Source organism: Bos indicus, chromosome 5, assembly GCF_029378745.1.
Source record: "Bos indicus isolate NIAB-ARS_2022 breed Sahiwal x Tharparkar chromosome 5, NIAB-ARS_B.indTharparkar_mat_pri_1.0, whole genome shotgun sequence".
In the NCBI taxonomy this organism is placed as follows: domain Eukaryota; kingdom Metazoa; phylum Chordata; class Mammalia; order Artiodactyla; family Bovidae; genus Bos; species Bos indicus.
Window position 1 is genome coordinate 7,413,503 of NC_091764.1, and position 17,353 is coordinate 7,430,855.

The 17,353-nt window shown below is 36.3% G+C and overlaps 1 protein-coding gene across 13 annotated transcripts in view; it reads left to right on the forward strand.

Moving 5' to 3' along the window:
• The window catches only part of NAV3 (neuron navigator 3), an 893,860-nt gene that overhangs the window by 494,978 nt on the left and 381,529 nt on the right, over nt 1–17,353 (forward strand). For 4 of the 13 annotated variants that reach the window (XM_070788546.1, XM_070788558.1, XM_070788550.1 and 1 more), the window contains exon 1: nt 13,137–16,790. The exons of 5 other annotated variants lie outside the window; for them this stretch is intronic. In XM_070788546.1, coding sequence (XP_070644647.1) covers nt 16,548–16,790 — 243 coding nt within the window. In that variant the 5' untranslated portion in view covers nt 13,137–16,547. Of the gene's footprint in view, nt 1–13,122; nt 16,791–17,353 lie in introns of those variants that run through there. 4 more of the 13 variants (XM_070788547.1, XM_070788549.1, XM_019960212.2 and 1 more) reach the window with 4 other exon arrangements.

Consider the following 17,353-nt stretch of genomic DNA (forward strand, 5'->3'; position numbering starts at 1 on the left):
AGCTTTCTCACTCTCCTCTTTCACCTTCATCAGGAGGCTCTTGAGTTCTTCTTCACTTTCTGCCATTAGGGTGATACCATCTGCATATCTAATGTGCATTAAGGGACCACTGACTGAATATCATGCTAGAGAGTGGTGGCCACTCCCAAGTCCAATCTCCCAGAGAAAGTAGTATATCAATGCCCAAGAAGACTCATGGCTTTTCATGGCAATCAGTTGAGGAAAAACTGATTTGAGGTGAACATGCCAATGTCTCCTACCATTTTCTGCCCTGTGATAAGTTTATCAAGAAACCTTTGGGGAGATGTGGTCTCCAAATCAGACATTCTGCCTTCTCTTCCATGGCCTGGCACTGAACTCTACTTCCACCAAACTCTACACCATGCAAATCAAAAAAGAAATAAAGCAACACAAAACAATGGAAATCTTTATTTGAAATGTTATACCAAGAAAACATCAGTAAGGAGGGAAGATTGGGTTCAAAGGGAAAGAGTGGGTTGGTGCCAATAAAAACAACCGATGTGTGGTAAGCAGAGGAAATTATAGAAACAGGGAAAGCACTGGATCCTATGGAAAGGACTAAAGAACTGTGGAAAAGCAGTTTGTAAAGTGAGAAAGGGACCCCTCAATAGCACAGGCCTACTTTCCTCCTAATTACGACAGGAATTGCCCATTTGAGGGACTCACCTGTGATTAAAAACCAGCAAAACACAGTGAACTACTGGATGTGCAAGGTTTAAAACAAGTTAAGACTGTCTTCAGCTTGATCGTGGTTGCAAAATGCTGATTAGAATGTGGCTGTTGCTGGTGCTATTAATCAGTTAGTTTGGAATGTGAATCCACAGTTTGGGGAGAGGAAGAGATAAATGTATTTTTTGTTCGTGTTCCCAAAGATGTGCTGCAAGATGTGCTGATTTTACTAGAATTTATGTCAACGCTATTAACGGCAGGGATCCTTGAAGACTGTCAAGGGTGGGGTGGGGAGTGATATGACATAAGAGCATGGCAGTGTAATTGACAAGGTGGTGAGCATCAATCATTGAAGGGAGTGGGGTGTATGTTTCTTGAATTTTAGTCCTGGCCGTATTCACTACCAGTCAGACGTTCTTTGTTATTTCAAAGTAAAATTTTAGGCTGAATAAATAGATAATACAAAAAGCAAATAATTTGTAGACAATAGTTTTAGTCATAACTTCCTCAGTGAGTTTTTTATTTATGGCATGACAGTTACTTATATTGTTTATATTGAAGCAAATGAGGATCAGCCTTGATCCACAGGATACTAGAATAGGCAGAGATGCAATTTAAACTTTAAAAATTCAAGTGGCGAAATTTGAAACATCTAGTTCTGTGAAGATGCTGCTATGTTATTAACCTACTATTTTCTCATTATCAGAATTACAGCATATGTTTTTTCAGAAGCACATAGTAAATGTTGACCTTTCATTTTAAATATTTCAGTAGACTGAGGATATCTCTACTATGAGTAGATAGGTTAAATATAATTCATTTAAAAAATCCTGATACACCCCCTGATGAATGGGTTTTTAAATTATCATGTATATCATCTCCAGTAAGTTGTAGCTTTTAAAATTACACCATAGTCCCATAAAATTATCACTTTATATGAGAACATCTTAGTTCTCATATAAAGTGTGGTCATGGCTTCCTGAGATGTCATAGTTCATCAAATCATTTTCGCCTGCATTTCATCTCCACATCCTTTCTGAACCACACACTGTAATTTTTAGATTGCCAAGAATGAGCTCTCAGAACGAGAACTTGGGTGTGGTAACTAACAGTTTTAGATATTCCAATAAAATAATAATCTGATGTCTAAGAAAACTGGATCATTTTCTATTGATATTTTGTGGTATTTTGAAACTTCTTAATATGTAACCATACACCAGGGAAAGTGGGGAATTGAAATATATTATATTATGTGTCAAGCTAGCCTCATATATTGAATGATTTGAGAGGACAGGGAATGAGAGCAGGGATATTGAGGAAGTGTAAGATAGAATTTCAAAGGCAGGAAGAAGCTTGATGGGACAGTTATTAAGAATTTATTAGTGGAGATGTGTGTATAATCACAAGGTATTTTTGGGAGAAATGAACACAGTATTCATTGGAAAGCGTTAAGAAGGAAGACTTAAGAAATACTAGAAGCAGGAAGTCTGGAAACCGAAGCTATCATTTTATGATGTTTTGAGTATAATATCCATGAATTGTTTAAAGTATTCATCTATATTTTCAGACTTAGTGAATACCCTCTAATGTGATTAATATGTAAAGAAATGATTTTAGCTCTGTCAGAAAAGAAGGTGCATTTTTTACTGGAAGACAGAACTTAAGAGACGTCTGAAAGGTCTGGAAAACCACACTGGAAAACCACTAGTTTCACTTTCTGTTTAGAATTGGTACTGGGTCAGTATTTTCAAATTGAGTCTAAGATAATGGCATTTGTTTTCCTTTGCTTCCCTTCCTATGAGTTTATCATCCAGGATTACCTCGAAGTTCCTTATCCAATGTGAGCACAAACAACTAGAAGAAATGGGTGAAGCTGCCAGGTAGCATGTGACATGCATTTTTATCTGCCTTCCTCTCAAATGATGCCCGGATGTTGACCCTACACTCCTTGTGCCTGAAAGTAAACGTGAAAGCCACTCAGTCCTGTCTGACTCTTTGTGACCCATGACTATACAGTCCATGGGATTTTCCAGGCCAGAATACTGGAGTGGGTAGCCCTTCCCTTCTCCAGGGGCTCCTCCCAACCCAGGGATCGAATCAAGGTCCCCCACGTTGCAGGTAGATTCTTTACCCGATGAGCCACCAGGGAAGCCCTTGTGCCTAGTTGGCTTTGAATATTACTTATACACACAATATCTTGTTCTAGCTAGCTTTATGTTTATTTCATTACTTGCCACTCCTCACCTCCCTATCCAAAATTGGAGAAAAAATAAATTTTATATCAGTAAGCAAATATTTTAAATGAATAATGTAGATTTAGGGCTTTATGTTTCAGCTCACTTCTAAACATCTTTATGATCTGTAATAACCTATGGAGGGAGTGTTTGGTCTTTTCCAGTGAACATTTACAGCTAACATTTCAGAGATAATAATAAAGTGCCATCAATTAGTTAACAACTCTATGAATTCTTGCTGATGGACAAACTGAACTTTGTGGCCGTGTGTCTGTACAGCTGGCATTTTACATGCTTCTGTCAAACTGCAGTTGCTCCTATTGATTTCAATTTTTTTTTCATTCTCTTTCCCAATTTATTATACTCTTTACATCTTCTGGGTGGCTTTTTATTGACCTTTAATCCCAATTTGGGCCTCCCTGGTGGCTCAGTGGTAGCGAATCCACCTGCCAATGCAGAAAGCATGGGTTCGATCCCTGGAAGATCCCCTGGAGATGAAAATGGCAACCCACTCCACTATTCCTTGCCTGGAAATCCCCTGGACAGAAGAGCCTGCCGGGTTATAGTCCATGGGGTTGCAAAAGAGTCAGACAGGACTCAGGAACTGAACAACAACAATCTCAATTTACTATGTACACACTGGTGATAAGATTTTGGGAGCATGCTTATAGGGCCTCTGATACTAAGAAAATATACCAATAAGATGTAAACTGGACAGAAAGAAAGTGGATAACCAAACTTTAAAGCTTATCTAAACTGAGCTCACTATTTTGAAATTGTGGGCCTGGAATGGCTGTGCCCACTTTCAGATTTACTAATAATTTTATGTCTTTATTAAATATTCTGTGTAGGGATAATAAGCCCTATTTTTTTTTTTTTTGCCAGAAATGCTTTGTTTAAGTCAGATTCTTTGCAGAAAGACCCAAGAGGAGAAGCTGCTGAGTTTACCTTAAACAAACAAACAAAAAGTTTGAATTTTTATTTATTTATTTTTTACTTCAGACTAGTTTCCTTGATGGCAATGCCTGTTGATTAGAAGGCTTTGCAAAGTTCTTCCAGTGATTCTCTTAAGACCACACTGTACTTTTTTTTTTTTTTTTTTTTACTGCAGAGACAACTGTAACCTCTCCTGAATATTTTCTCCTTTTCAGCTCTTAGCATTGCCAGATGTGCAATTAAATGGTCACTTCACCTTCAGTATAGTTTTCGTGGCATGTTATTGTCATTATTTTCCTTCTTTATGTACACTATAGCAGTTATGGTCTCCATATGCTTATTTTGTAAAATAGCTTTTAAAACCCAGCTGAGAGATGCAAGCTGGTGGGTAAAAAAAATCACGACTGGTCTCTCATTTTTCTTTTAACCCTCAAAGGTGAATTCAACTGGGTAAATGTGTTTCTAAGCATCTTTTAGCAATAGGGCAATATTTTTGTATGGTTTGTCTCTAGTAAGATGGAAGATGCCTACAACTATGGAACCTGCTCTTATCATTTTATATCTTTGGGATGTTGAGATAACACTTTTTAGATAAGATACAGTAAGCAGATGAATTAGAAGCTGAGGTGTGTGAAATAAATGTATGTAGAAGCAAGGCTTTCTGTGTTTGGGGAAGGGAACATGTAAGGATTTCCTTCTGCTAAAGACAACAAAAAACAGCTTCAAAAACATGAGACTTTAATAATGGAGCTAAGTTGAAGTAAGCCATACAATTGAATGGGACTGATTTATCGTGATGCTTTTCTTAGAGAAATCCCAACTATTTTGTTACATGAGAGTCTGGGATGTGTACAATAGAAAATGCAAATATGCCGATGTTGCTGAAAGAATTACAGAAATAAAAGTTCTAGAATGCATATGCTTTGGGGCATGGATTTTAAAACTATCCTATGAAAATGATCTATTTGTAATGAGTAATTTTAATGTTTCATAAGAAACAAGGAAATTGGCTTTATGGGAGAAATCTCTGTCCCATCCAGTTCGAATTATGAAACTTTCCATTTGTTCAAAGTGTTTGGTCTTGTTTTGTTTGCCTGTTTTTTGTCAGAAAGTGTGGAAAGTTGAAAAGTGTGGAAAGTTGGCAGTGTTGTCCCCAAGACTAAGAGTATGTGAACCCTTTGTTTTCAGTGACCTCGTGTAAAAGTTAACACTTCTGTTAGGAAAGTCTGGAGATAATCAGTACATTGTGAGATTTCAGGTTAGCATCTGATGGTCTCCATCAGATGGGGTTTAGAGGAGATGAGACAACGAATTACCTTTCATCTCTAACATTTCCTCTTTCATCTGCCTGCATCTACGAGAAGAAAGTTTTTGTATTAATTCCAGAAATGTATGTGAGAGATTTTGTTTTGCTTATGATAAAGAATATGAAAATGAGTGCATTTAATATAAGCAGAGTTTAAGTAATGAAAAGTGAGATTGTTTTAAAAGTTAGCAAACTGTTCATATCCCTGGTTCTGTATTCCAAGTTCCAATGTAGGATGTATTGTGCCAATTGTTGATAGATTTCAGCCCATCCCATTTTCAGCAAGTCTAGTGGTACTTAATTCCATTTTATTTTGGCTGTGCAAATTTTCTCTATGTTCTTAAAGTCCATTGAAGACATTTTCACTGACCGCAGCGATATCTGTCAGTGATGGTGGAATTGATTGATTCCAAACCTTCTTCGTACTGTTATAGAACTTGGCCAAGACAAGACTCATGGCAGCAGTAGATGTTTCTGTGAACTTTTTATGAGACTGGTGGGAATCTTATAAATATTTTGGGGGGGTTCCCTGTCCCCTCACCCTCTTTTTAATTTTTGTCTGAACTGAATATTAACATAAACATGGTATAAATATGCTACTCATCCTGAGTACAAGAGTTGACTAAAATAGGATTTTAAGCTGAGGTTACTAAGAGTCAAACTTGCTCTAAGTAGATGACATTCTACTGTATCACCAGCTACTAAATAGCATGCTATCAGCAAATTTTGAAAATCTCATTTCTTCTAAATTTGTGGATTGTAAATCTTCAAAATATAGCTGTTGAAAAATGAAAAATAGGCTTGTATTTTAGATACCAAACTTAGTTTTCCTTTTTTTTTTTCTTCCATGTTCTCATCCTTGCCGAACACATAAAGCTTATAAGGTTTTTGTGGATGCATTTTAGGGAGGATAATAATAGGTACATGGAATAAAGTGAAGAAAACAAAACAAAACATCTCAGCCTTAGCCTAAATTTTCTGCTTTGAGAATTAGATGCTCCTGATATATATCTTACATTGATAATGATAAAGAATTTCCTGTTAAATTAATTGAAATTAATTAAAGTCATCTTTAGAGATCTGTTGCACTTGATCGACATTATGCCCTTCTATTCAGCCATCTTCAAAGTCCAAGGAATTAAAACAGGAAAGAGGAAGATTTTTCAGGGCAACATATGTGTTGTTCATAAACACAATAACCAAAAATATGTAAGAAAGAGTTAGGCAACAGTTTCTGTTGCTGTCAGAAATCATCTTCCATTTTGAAATTTCAAGAAAGGAATCCTTGAAATGTGGATAATGTGAAAGTGAAGGGGATATATATTTGGATATCATATGTTGGTAAGAAAACTGATTGGCAAAGGAAACAGATGTCAAGATAAGGAGAATATTATGTCAGTAAAAGGATATACATAAAGAAAACCATTTTGGTGAAAAGTAGATAAAAAAAGAAAAAGAAAACTTTAAAGTGCTCCCTCAGACTTGTTTATAAAGAATATATTGAAGCTTGCATCTTTTATGGTATATTTTCTATGTATTTTTGAATCCAGTGGGTTAGATATCCCTGATACAAAAACCGTGGTTTTCCACTTATTAGTCTGACTTTATCCCTGGGCTGTTGTGAATGGGGCCATTGCGTACAGCTGAGAAGATTGTGCACTGCACCAACCCAGGTGTGAAAGGCACTACAGCTACAAGTGGTAGCCCTGGATTGTCGCTTGTGTTCAGTGGGATAAACAGATGCCTCTAATGTATATGGAATTTTATGTTGCTGTTCAAGCACCTGAATAAAATACTTGGGATAGTAGGAGAGTAATCCTTAGACCACGTGTTTTCATCCTCACTCTTCCTAGTTTCTCATTTCCTATTTTCATGTCTTCAAGCAGGATGAATAATACGTGATCTTGCTAAATCTCTCAGTATTTCTCCTCTCCTCCCCCAACCCCCCAACAGCTGTTTTGAAATATCCCCAGGGTTCCTAGTACAATGTTACATGATCTGATAAAGACCACCTTTGCGAAGCTATGGATTTGGGTGGGTTTTCTGGGTGGTCTCCTATAATGGAGATGAAAGTTGGTTATGTCTGAAATCCCTTTGCTAAACCTGAGGGACATATCTCCTCCTGATCACAGGCAACAATTTAACTCACTTTTGGGGTTAAAAGATAAAAATAAAGTTAGGAAGACAACTTTAGAAAATATTTTTCTGAAATGAAAGTAGTTCTTCTGAATTACTCAAAGCATTCTGATGGACCCTCAATGTATCTGAAACCAAGCAGGGGATAGTTAACAATATTCTGAAAGATATAAGAACAGTGGTTAAATATAATGCCATTGGGTACTCAGTATGTGAGAATGTGTAATATTTCAAGTGATATTCCTACAAATTCTTCACGAGAAGTGAGTACAACCTTTGCAAACAACAATTTTATTGATACGTTTTAAACAGTTATGCTTTATTGCTTTATCTCTTATTTTAAACAACTCCTATTTATGTCATATAGTTGAAAATAATGAAAAGTGGCAACACTACTAAAAAAAAGGTTATGTGAAAGAAGTGTGTTAGGCACTCAGTCATGTCTGACCCTTTGTTACACCATGGACTGTAGCCTGCCAGACTCCTCTATCCATGAAATTCTCTATTAGCTATTCTCTTCTCTGGGGGTCTTCCTGACTCAGGGATCGAACCCAGGTCTCCCACATTGTGGGCAGATTCTTTTCTGTCTGAGCCACTGTATGCTGTAAGTCACTTCAGTCGTGTCTGACTCTGTGTGACCCCATAGACGGCAGCCCACCAGGCTCTGCTGTCCCTGGGATTCTCCAGGCAAGAACAGTGGAGTGGGGTGCCATTTCTTTCTCCAAGCCACTGTATACTTTTATAAAAATAGACTTTATATATTGTCATGTCTAAAATTGGGCTTCCCAGGTGGCTTTAGTGGTAAAGAACCCACCTGCCAGTACAGGAGACGTAATAGACGTGGGTTCAGTCTCTGGGTCAGAAAGATGCCCTGGAAGAGGGCATAGCAACTCACTCCAGTATTCTTGCCTGGAGAATCCTACGATCAGAGGAGTCTGATGTGTTGGAGTCCATAGGATCGCAGAGACGAACATGACTGAAGCAACTTAGTACTCATGCATGCCTAAAATTATTTGGCTGCATTTTCCAGGACCAAACTGTTAGGACTGGGTTTTAGTTCCCTTTCTTTACCTTCATAACACAGTGTGTTTATGTACTTATATGTCAATAGAAATAGTCTTTTAAAGTGTATTATTGAAGTTACTAATGTCCTTTGTGAATAAGATCTGCTGTCTTATTGGAGCACTGAAATTTATCTGGCAAAGCTGTTAAAGAGACTTTTGTCTTAATAAAATAACTGTCCTTTCTCCGGATGTGTATGTTTTTTAGTCTGGAAGATGATATTCTGAAAGGGAGAGTATCAACATGCAGTGCCATTTCAGAGCTTACTACATTTGCTTTTCATTATACCTTGTGGTTAAGAGGCTTCTGAATTTGGTGAATTTTATTTGCTCAATTGACTATATCAGTAGTATATTGTAAGGAAGCCTGTAAGATGCTAAATATATGCCATAGAGCAAATATAATTAGTTTCAACTCTCTTGACTTATTCCTCATTTTACTGGGTATCATGTGCATTTCCCAATGTTCATTAAGTTTTATTATTGGCTCCTTTGTACTCATCACCTGCCTTTATATTTGAGCCAGCTGGTATACCTTCTTTTTCCCTGTCTAATGCCACAATAAAGGCATATTTTGGCTTTCTGCCCCTTCAGATATACTATATGGCTAATACGTCCTTCTACATCAGATATTTCCCAGATATCAGTAGAACAAAAAAAAAAATGGTGCCAACAGGGATTTGGAAAGAGACATTCTAAAACAGATCTCAGTGTTTTAAGTGTTTCAAGCCAAGTTTGGAGACTAGTTGTAACTTCATGCTCATTGTATCTTATGTTAGTTTTATTATTTAAATGTTCTCATTAGATCTGGCAGACAGTCTAACGCAATCAGTCAAACAGTTTGCAAGTTGTCAGTACAAATTATTTCTTCTCTGTGCTTTAAGGGAAGTACTCAGCTAAATGAAAGAGGCTTACAAACCAAAAAAGGTTTTGAGGTGTATTGTGAAAAACTAGTAACAGTCAGCGGTTTTTAGGGTGGATTGGAGGAGAAAAAAAATTAAGATCTGACTCTATTTCTGCTTCTTACCATTACAGATTAATAGGGATCTGACTTAATCTTCTGTCTTAAACAACTAGAAATGGGACAGTTATAAAAAATGACATTATTCAGTCTTTGGACAAAAGGCAGCATAAATCTGTGATGCCCAGGAGAAGGGTAGTTAAAAACTGGTTCTATTATTGTGCCACCTTACTTCCTGGAGGCAATGTCCAAATTCCAGAGAGAGTCTGTAGAACCCAAGTAGAGTCCAGCAGTTGTGCTGAGTTGTAGAGACTGAAATCAAAGTTCAGACAACCTAGAGGTCTAAATTTTTTAAGAATACCAGAAAGGAAGGGGAAAATGAATGAGAGAGAAAATGAGAATGAACACTGGAAATGTACAGAGGTGTTTTCTGCAGTGTTTGGCAGAGGACTGCACTGTACTCGTATGAGAAGGAGAAAAGCAAAGGTCCAGAAACATAGTTCGATAAACAGTCCGCAGAACTCATGTAAGTCTAGGGACTCTTGGTATCTCCCCAGCTAGAGTGGAGAGGTCACTTAATAGATGAGGTATCTGTATTTCTTTAGAAGTGGTGTTAAATTGGCTCTAGACAACAAGCTGCTCTGTACCTTTTTAAAAATAACTTGTGATAAGTTCTCAAAAGTAACTTAATTGTGCCATTACAAACTCATACATGACATGAAATCCAGCAGACAATAATGTATAATTCAAAACATCTCCCATCCAGGAAAAAATTATCAGACATGTAAAAAGCAGTATAAGTGAGTCATACCCAGGAAGGGAAAAAAAAAATTGTAAGAAGGACATAATCCAAAATGACAGAAAGGATGAAATTCATGTGTAAGAATATTAAACAGCTATTATAAATATTCCTCATAAACACAGAAGGTAGAAGAGAACATCAATATGGTGAGAAAAGAAATGTTAGGTGCAAAATATTTAAATATTATAGAAGTAAGGGTTGGTGAACTTGACAATGTAGCAATAGAGGTTTACTGATTGTAAAAAAAAAAACAAACCACAGTTAAAAGACCTTATGGCAGAAAGTGAAGAGGAGCTAAAGACCATCTTGATTAAGGTAAAAGAGGAGAGTGTAAAAGCTGGCTTAAAACTCAACATTCAGAAAACTAAGATCATGGCATACGGTCCCATCACTTCATGGCAAATAGATGGGGAAACAATGAAAATAGTGAGAAACTTTATTTTATTGGGCTCCAAAATCACTGCAGATGGTGACTGTAGCCAAGAAATTAAAAAATATTTGCTCCTTGGAAGAAAAGCTATGGCCAACCTAGACAGCGTATTAAAAAGCAGAAACATTACTTTGCCTAAAAAAGTTCGTCTAGTCAAGTCTATGGTTTTTCCAGTGGTCATGTATGGATGTGAAAGCTGGATATAAAAGGATGAGCACAGAAGCACTAATGCCTTTGAACTATGGTGTTGGAGAAGACGCTTGAGAGTCCCTTGGACTGTAAGGAGATCAAACCAGTCCATCCTAAAGGAAATCAACCCTGAATATTCACTGGAAGAACTGATGCTGAAGCTGAAGCTCCAGTACTTTGGCCACCCGATGCAGAGATGACTCATTGGATAAGACCCTGATGCTGGGAAGGATCGAAGGCAGGAGAAGGGGGTGACAGAGGATGAGATGGTTGGATGGAATCACCGACTCAATGGACATGAGTGAGCAAGCTCCAGGAGTTGGTGAAGGACAGGGAAGCCTGGTATGCTGCAGTCCATAGAGTTGCAAAGAGTTGGGCATGACTGAGTGACTGAACAACAAAAAGACCTGAAGAATAATGAGAGCATTAGTAATCTGTGGTACAAAAGCCAATGGTCCAACGTGTGTGTACCTGGAGCCCCAGCAGGAAAGAGGGAGGCAACAAATATTTTTAGAGGGAGAGGGTGGGAAGATTTGGGAGAATGGCATTGAAACATGTGAAATGTCATGTATGAAACGAGATGCCAGTCCGGGTTCAATGCACGATGCTGGATGCTTGGGGCTGGTGCACTGGGACGACCCAGAGGGATGGTATGGGGAGGGAGAAGAGAGGAGGGTTCAGGATGGGGAACACATGAGAAATAAAGGAATAAGAAATTAAAAAAAAAAAGAAACTAGCAAATACAAAATGACATTTACATTGTGTTGAACAATGAAAATATGTGCACTCAGGAAAGAACAGGCTAAAAAAAAGTTCTATTTGAATAGTTGAAAAATGAATGTATCAATACTTAGATTTTTTTCTTCAATGTTCTTGTATTTTCCAAATGATTTGTAAGATATGGGCATACTAACAGGATAAGTAATAGTAGAAGCAAAAAAAAAAAAAAAAGAAATAACTATTCTAAACTTTCCAGCTTTGGAAGAACTCTAAATACTAAAGAACACAGAAGAAACATAACACAATCACATTGTTAAAAATGAGTAAAATGAGCAAATCATAACAAAAGCTGGATAAGGGAGGAACAAAGATCAGAATTACAACGGACTTCTCCTTAGGAACTATGCAAATGAAGAACTATAGAGTGGCATCTTTAAAGTATCAAAGAAGGAAAATAATTAACTCAGAATTCTGTACTCAGAAAAAAATGTCTTTTAAAAACGGATGTGAAGTAAATCCTTTTACAGACAAACAAGCTGAGACAGTTAATCACCAGCAAACCTGTAGTAAAATCAGTGTTATTGAGGTTGTTCAGGGAGAAGGAAAATGATACCAGATGGAAATTTGCATCTACACAAAGGAATACATACCACAGGAAATAAAATTATGTGGATAAACATAAAATGCATTTGTATTCATTTTTGTTTTTCTTTAAAAGGAATTGATGGTTTAGAATAATGTAATAATGTGCTATTTTAATGTATGCTGCTTTCCCTCAGATTTATAAGAAAAATGACTTAGTTTATCTCATTTTTTAAATTCTCACAAGTAACTTGTGGAAGAACTACAGATTTTTCCCCCATTTTATAGAAGATGAAACTGAGTCATAGCAACTGCCAGATTCGTACAGCTAGTAAGTGAAGAAGCAAAATTTGACTACAGGCAATCAAGCCTTTTAAAACTAATACAATTATGTAAAGTTTAAAAAAAAAAAGTAAAAAAAAAAAAAATAAAGTCCATCCCTGAACTGTCAAGCTACAAATCAAATAAAATGGTGGGAATGCAAACTAGTGCAGCCTCTATGGAGAACAGTGTGGATATTCCTTAAAAAACTGGAAATAGAACTGCCTTATGATCCAGCAATCCCACTGCTGGGCATACACACTGAGGAAACCAGAATTGAAAGAGACACGTGTATCCCAATGTTCATCACAGCACTGTTTATAATAGCCAGGACATGGAAGCAACCTAGATGTCCATCAACAGATGAATGGATAAGAAAGCTATGGTACATATACACAGTGGAGTATTACTCAGCCATTAAAAAGAATACATTTGAACCAGTTCTAATGAGGTGGATGAAATTGGAGCCTATTATACAGAGTGAAGTAAGCCAGAAAGAAAAACACCAGTACAGTATACTAACGCATATATATGGAATTTAGAGAGATGGTAACAATAACCCTGTATATGAGACAGCAAAAGAGACACTGATATGTAGAACAGTCTTTTGGACTCTGTTGGAGAGGGCGAGGGTGGGATGATTTGGGAGAATGGCATTGAAACATATAAAATATCACGTATGAAATGAGTTGCCAGTCCAGGTTTGATGCACGATACTGGATGCTTGGGGCTGGTGCACTGGGACGACTCAGAGGGATGGTATGGGGAGGGAGGAGGGAGGAGGGTTCAGGATGGGGAACACATGTATACCTGTGGCGGATTCATTTTGATATATGGCAAAACCAATACAATATTCTAAAGTTAAATAAGATTTAAAAAAATAAAAAATAAATAAAATGTAAGATAAGAGAATCAATTTATTAAATTCAATTCATGAACTTCTCCCTCATGATTCTTATTTAGTAGATTTGGGACGAATTTGAGAATCTGTATTTTTAGCAAGCACTCCTGGTGGTAGTTTGTCGAATCCAGTTTGAGAAACCCCATTTTCTCTGACTTTAAGTTCATTACTTCTCAGCACCTTTGTCTCCTATTCAAAGGTTATGTTCTTTTTAGGATGAAATGGATGACGGTACCTGGCACACAGTAAATTCTCTATAATAAGTTAGCTTGTTTTTATTGTACTTAGTGGTTGATGTAATTTCCTAGGCTATCAGCAGTGACTATCGTCAATTCTATATTTCTGTCCTAGTGAAATGATACTGTGTAATAAGCAAAAGATACTTCAAAGTGAAAGATAACCTTTGCATGTGAACATTGGTTTTCAATTTGCTTGTATCAGGAAATAGAGTGTGTTCTCCTCCAGCACATTTCTGAAATACCAATTAGCTTACTTACAGTTGGTAAACAGAATTATGTTGATATAATGTAGCTTTATATGTCATACATTCTAGATCGAGGGATAAGACAAGGTAGAATTATAGCTTTGGGTAGGAAAAGATATCCTCAGCTTTAATACTGTCCACTCAACAGGTGCCCTTTTGGCTCAATTTTAAGACAGTTTAAAGAGTAAGTCCCTTATTCAGGGCCTCCTGTCTTGTGTGACTTTTAAATATTTGCCAATTGTACTGCCCCATATGCCCATTTCAGTGGCAAACCTTTGACTCAAAAGTTTGCCTTTCAACTAGATTTTTTTCCTACCAATTCTAATTAAAATATCTCCAGTGCTTCTGTTCAATATGTTATTTGTTTGTTTTGTTTTAAACTCTGAGCTTGACTGCTTGCCTGGGTGGTCCTAATTATCTTCCGGAGGAGTACTGGTATTATTTTTTATTAGTGATCCGCTCCCAAAGTCGCTTATGTTTTGAATGGCCTTCCCAGAACCTGATTCCCCCTCCCAGTACTATTATTTTAGGTATGCCGTTTTGTCTGCAATGCGAGGATTGCAGGGTGCATGTATCTTCTCACAGAATTTAAAACCTGATTTAGGAACTTGAACATCTCCTGGTTTGCAGTATCTTCTCATAGTCTCTGGAAGAGACAGTGTGTTCAATGGTCTATAAATGTATAGTAATGGACTTGCACTAGAAATGTAGAGTAAAGTAACTATTTCTTTATGACTACTAGTGTTATCTTTGTTTCTTATTATCCCATTGTGTAAAGCCCACTTGGGATGCTTTTTAAGTTTGCAAGGTTTCTAACTTGTATGTGAATTTCTTCTATACTTATATCAAAAGAACAAAAAAAAAAAAGTACTTTAGTTCTTGGATTAAATTCAAGTTTAAATTGGATTAAAAGTACATAATAATTTTAGACTTGGAAACAGGAGACAAATAAAATCATTCCTTCACTATAGAGAGATATTTTCTACAATACTGATTATGATTCTCATATTTGCCACCAGTTCTTGAAAGAATACTAAATGTTCATTCATTTTTCTATGGACCTTTACTTAGAATATTACTAAATCTTAATATAGTTGATAATTATAACATAAATAAATTTTTAAAACAAAATCTGTGAATGTCTTACAGAATTCTTCAACGTAAGGGATATACAATCAAATAAATTCCTGTTATTAGGTATACATTTTCTATTGAAATCTCAAGACCATCATATAAGTATGGATTTGCTAAATAGTGGGGGAATTTCTCTGGGGACCCATTATCTAAATCTTGAAAATGTTCTAAAATCGATTGTGGTAATAGTTTCATACCTCTATGAACAGACTAAAAGTTATTGAATTTACATTTTAAATGAATTAATTGTATAACATGTGAATTATATATCAATAAAGGTATTATACAAATAAAAAAAAATAAATCCAACTACTTTAAAGACAGTATGCTACATCAGATGCTTTCTTAAAAACATACCCCTTGCTTTTATTACAGATCCTGGTCTGCTTTTACCAGAAATGAAACTTGATCTGATAATTAAAATCATTTTATGGATAGAAGCATTATTTTTCATAGCCATTTAAAACATCAGTGGACACTTTTTAGAAGTTTAGAATTTTAAGTTAGATTTAATGAGCTTGAATAATAGTTTTATTTTAAATTGTTTCTCAGTTTTTAAAGTTACTCTTTAAATAGTATAGGCTCTTTCACTTTTTAACTGCATGGTTTTCATCAAATTACTTAAATGAATCTGAGTTAGCCTTTCTCGGAAGTGGAGAAAATACACGCGCCTATTCTTGAGTTATCCCATTGGTTAAGTGTGATAATGTGTGAAGTGCTTGCCTAGTAAGCACTATGTAGTATATTTCCCATATGTATTAGCTCTAAATATTATTAGTATCACCATTATTAAATTTTAAAATGATTACTGTATATCTGGTGTCTTGCTCTTTGTATTTACTATGTTTTCATAACCTAGGCAGTCATGATCTGCTGAGTGATTTAGCAGTTTTTGCTGCAATTGCATGAATTTAACCTGATTTCATGGGATGAAACAGAATGAACACCATGGTTCATGGCTGTCAGTAGTGAAAAATAGCTGGAAATCAGACAAACAGCTTCATTGCTGAGATTGTTTCCGGGCTAAAAGTTCTTCCAACAGCTGTTTGTTTTGGCCATTAATCGGGTCCATTCTTTTTTTCTTTTCTTTTTTTTTTTTAAAGCTGGGGGAAATACAATTTTCTTTAAAAAGAGAATATAGGCTGATTATTTCTGAAGTCAGGAAGAATGCCTGTCCTTCTACTATTGTGATCTCTTGGCTGCTTTGACAGTTGGACTGAAGGGTTTTGCTTTTGTTCTTTTTCACTCGCAATGCTCAGACTCAGACTGCTCTAGTGAGAAGAAAGAGTAAATCTAGGAGCTCTTTAATCCTAGAGAAAGAGCTCTGTAGCAGTTACCTTCAAGAAAAGTTTCCTCCCCAAAGGAGTATTTAATATTACATGGGCAGTGACGCACTGAACAGAGGAGAGAGAATGAATATATGAGAGAATGAAAACATGAGAATTCAAGCCAGCAAGAAAGAAACTTAACTGAAGATGAAGGGGAGTTTTGCCTCTTCCTGCAAGTTATATTATTAGTTTTTGTTTTGTTTTTTTTTTTAAATCACGATGACTGCTAGTTTTGTTTAAAGTATTTGTTCTGGAAATACTAAAGTTGGAGTCTACCAGACTGAGGTTAGAAGCATTTTCTTTGGCAGCAAGAAGATACTTTTATAGAAGCCATGCCTGTACTTGGGGTTGCCTCAAAACTAAGGCAGCCAGCTGTTGGGTCAAAGCCTGTTCACACTGCTCTTCTGATACCAAGTCTTGGCACCACGGGGCCACAACGCTCTTCTTCGAGACCTCTGGAACTAACTGAATTAGAGAGCTCAATGCTTTCTTGTCAGCTCACCTTCAAATCAAACTGTGAATCTGAAGAGAAGAAACCCCTCCAAGGAAAAGCTAAGGAGACAGAAGACAGCAAGGTTAGTGACTAAAGGTTACCTGCAGACTTTAAAGCTGAAATGCAAATTTCCTGTTAGGTAGAATATAAAGCATGTTGTGAATTGGGGAGCAGCAGAGGAATATGGGTGTAAAAGAGTTAAACAGTTTGTATAGTCAAAAGGCCTATGTACAGTTGTTGTAAAAGTGATGAACAGACTTCTCTGAATATGCCTGTGTTATCAGAACTACTTATTGATGAAGTGCCTTGTGAAATCCTAGATATCTCTCTTACTGAAAATCATAATTGATCACAAGTATGAGGTAAAGGGAAGCTATTTTTCATATACATTATGAAGTAAAAATAAGATTTATTTGTGAAAAGTCATACAGACACCATCACTTTTCTCTAAATCATTTGCATTTTATACACTTTCTGACTGGATATGTGAATCCTAGCCTGCTTAATTCATTACAATATAGAAGAAAAGGAAATATGATTTTCCTTGATACTGCACATTTGTCTGGGTTTTCACTTGTAAATTGAAACCCTGGTTTTACTCATTACTGACATCTTTTTCAGTCATTTAATTTATGACATTTGTGA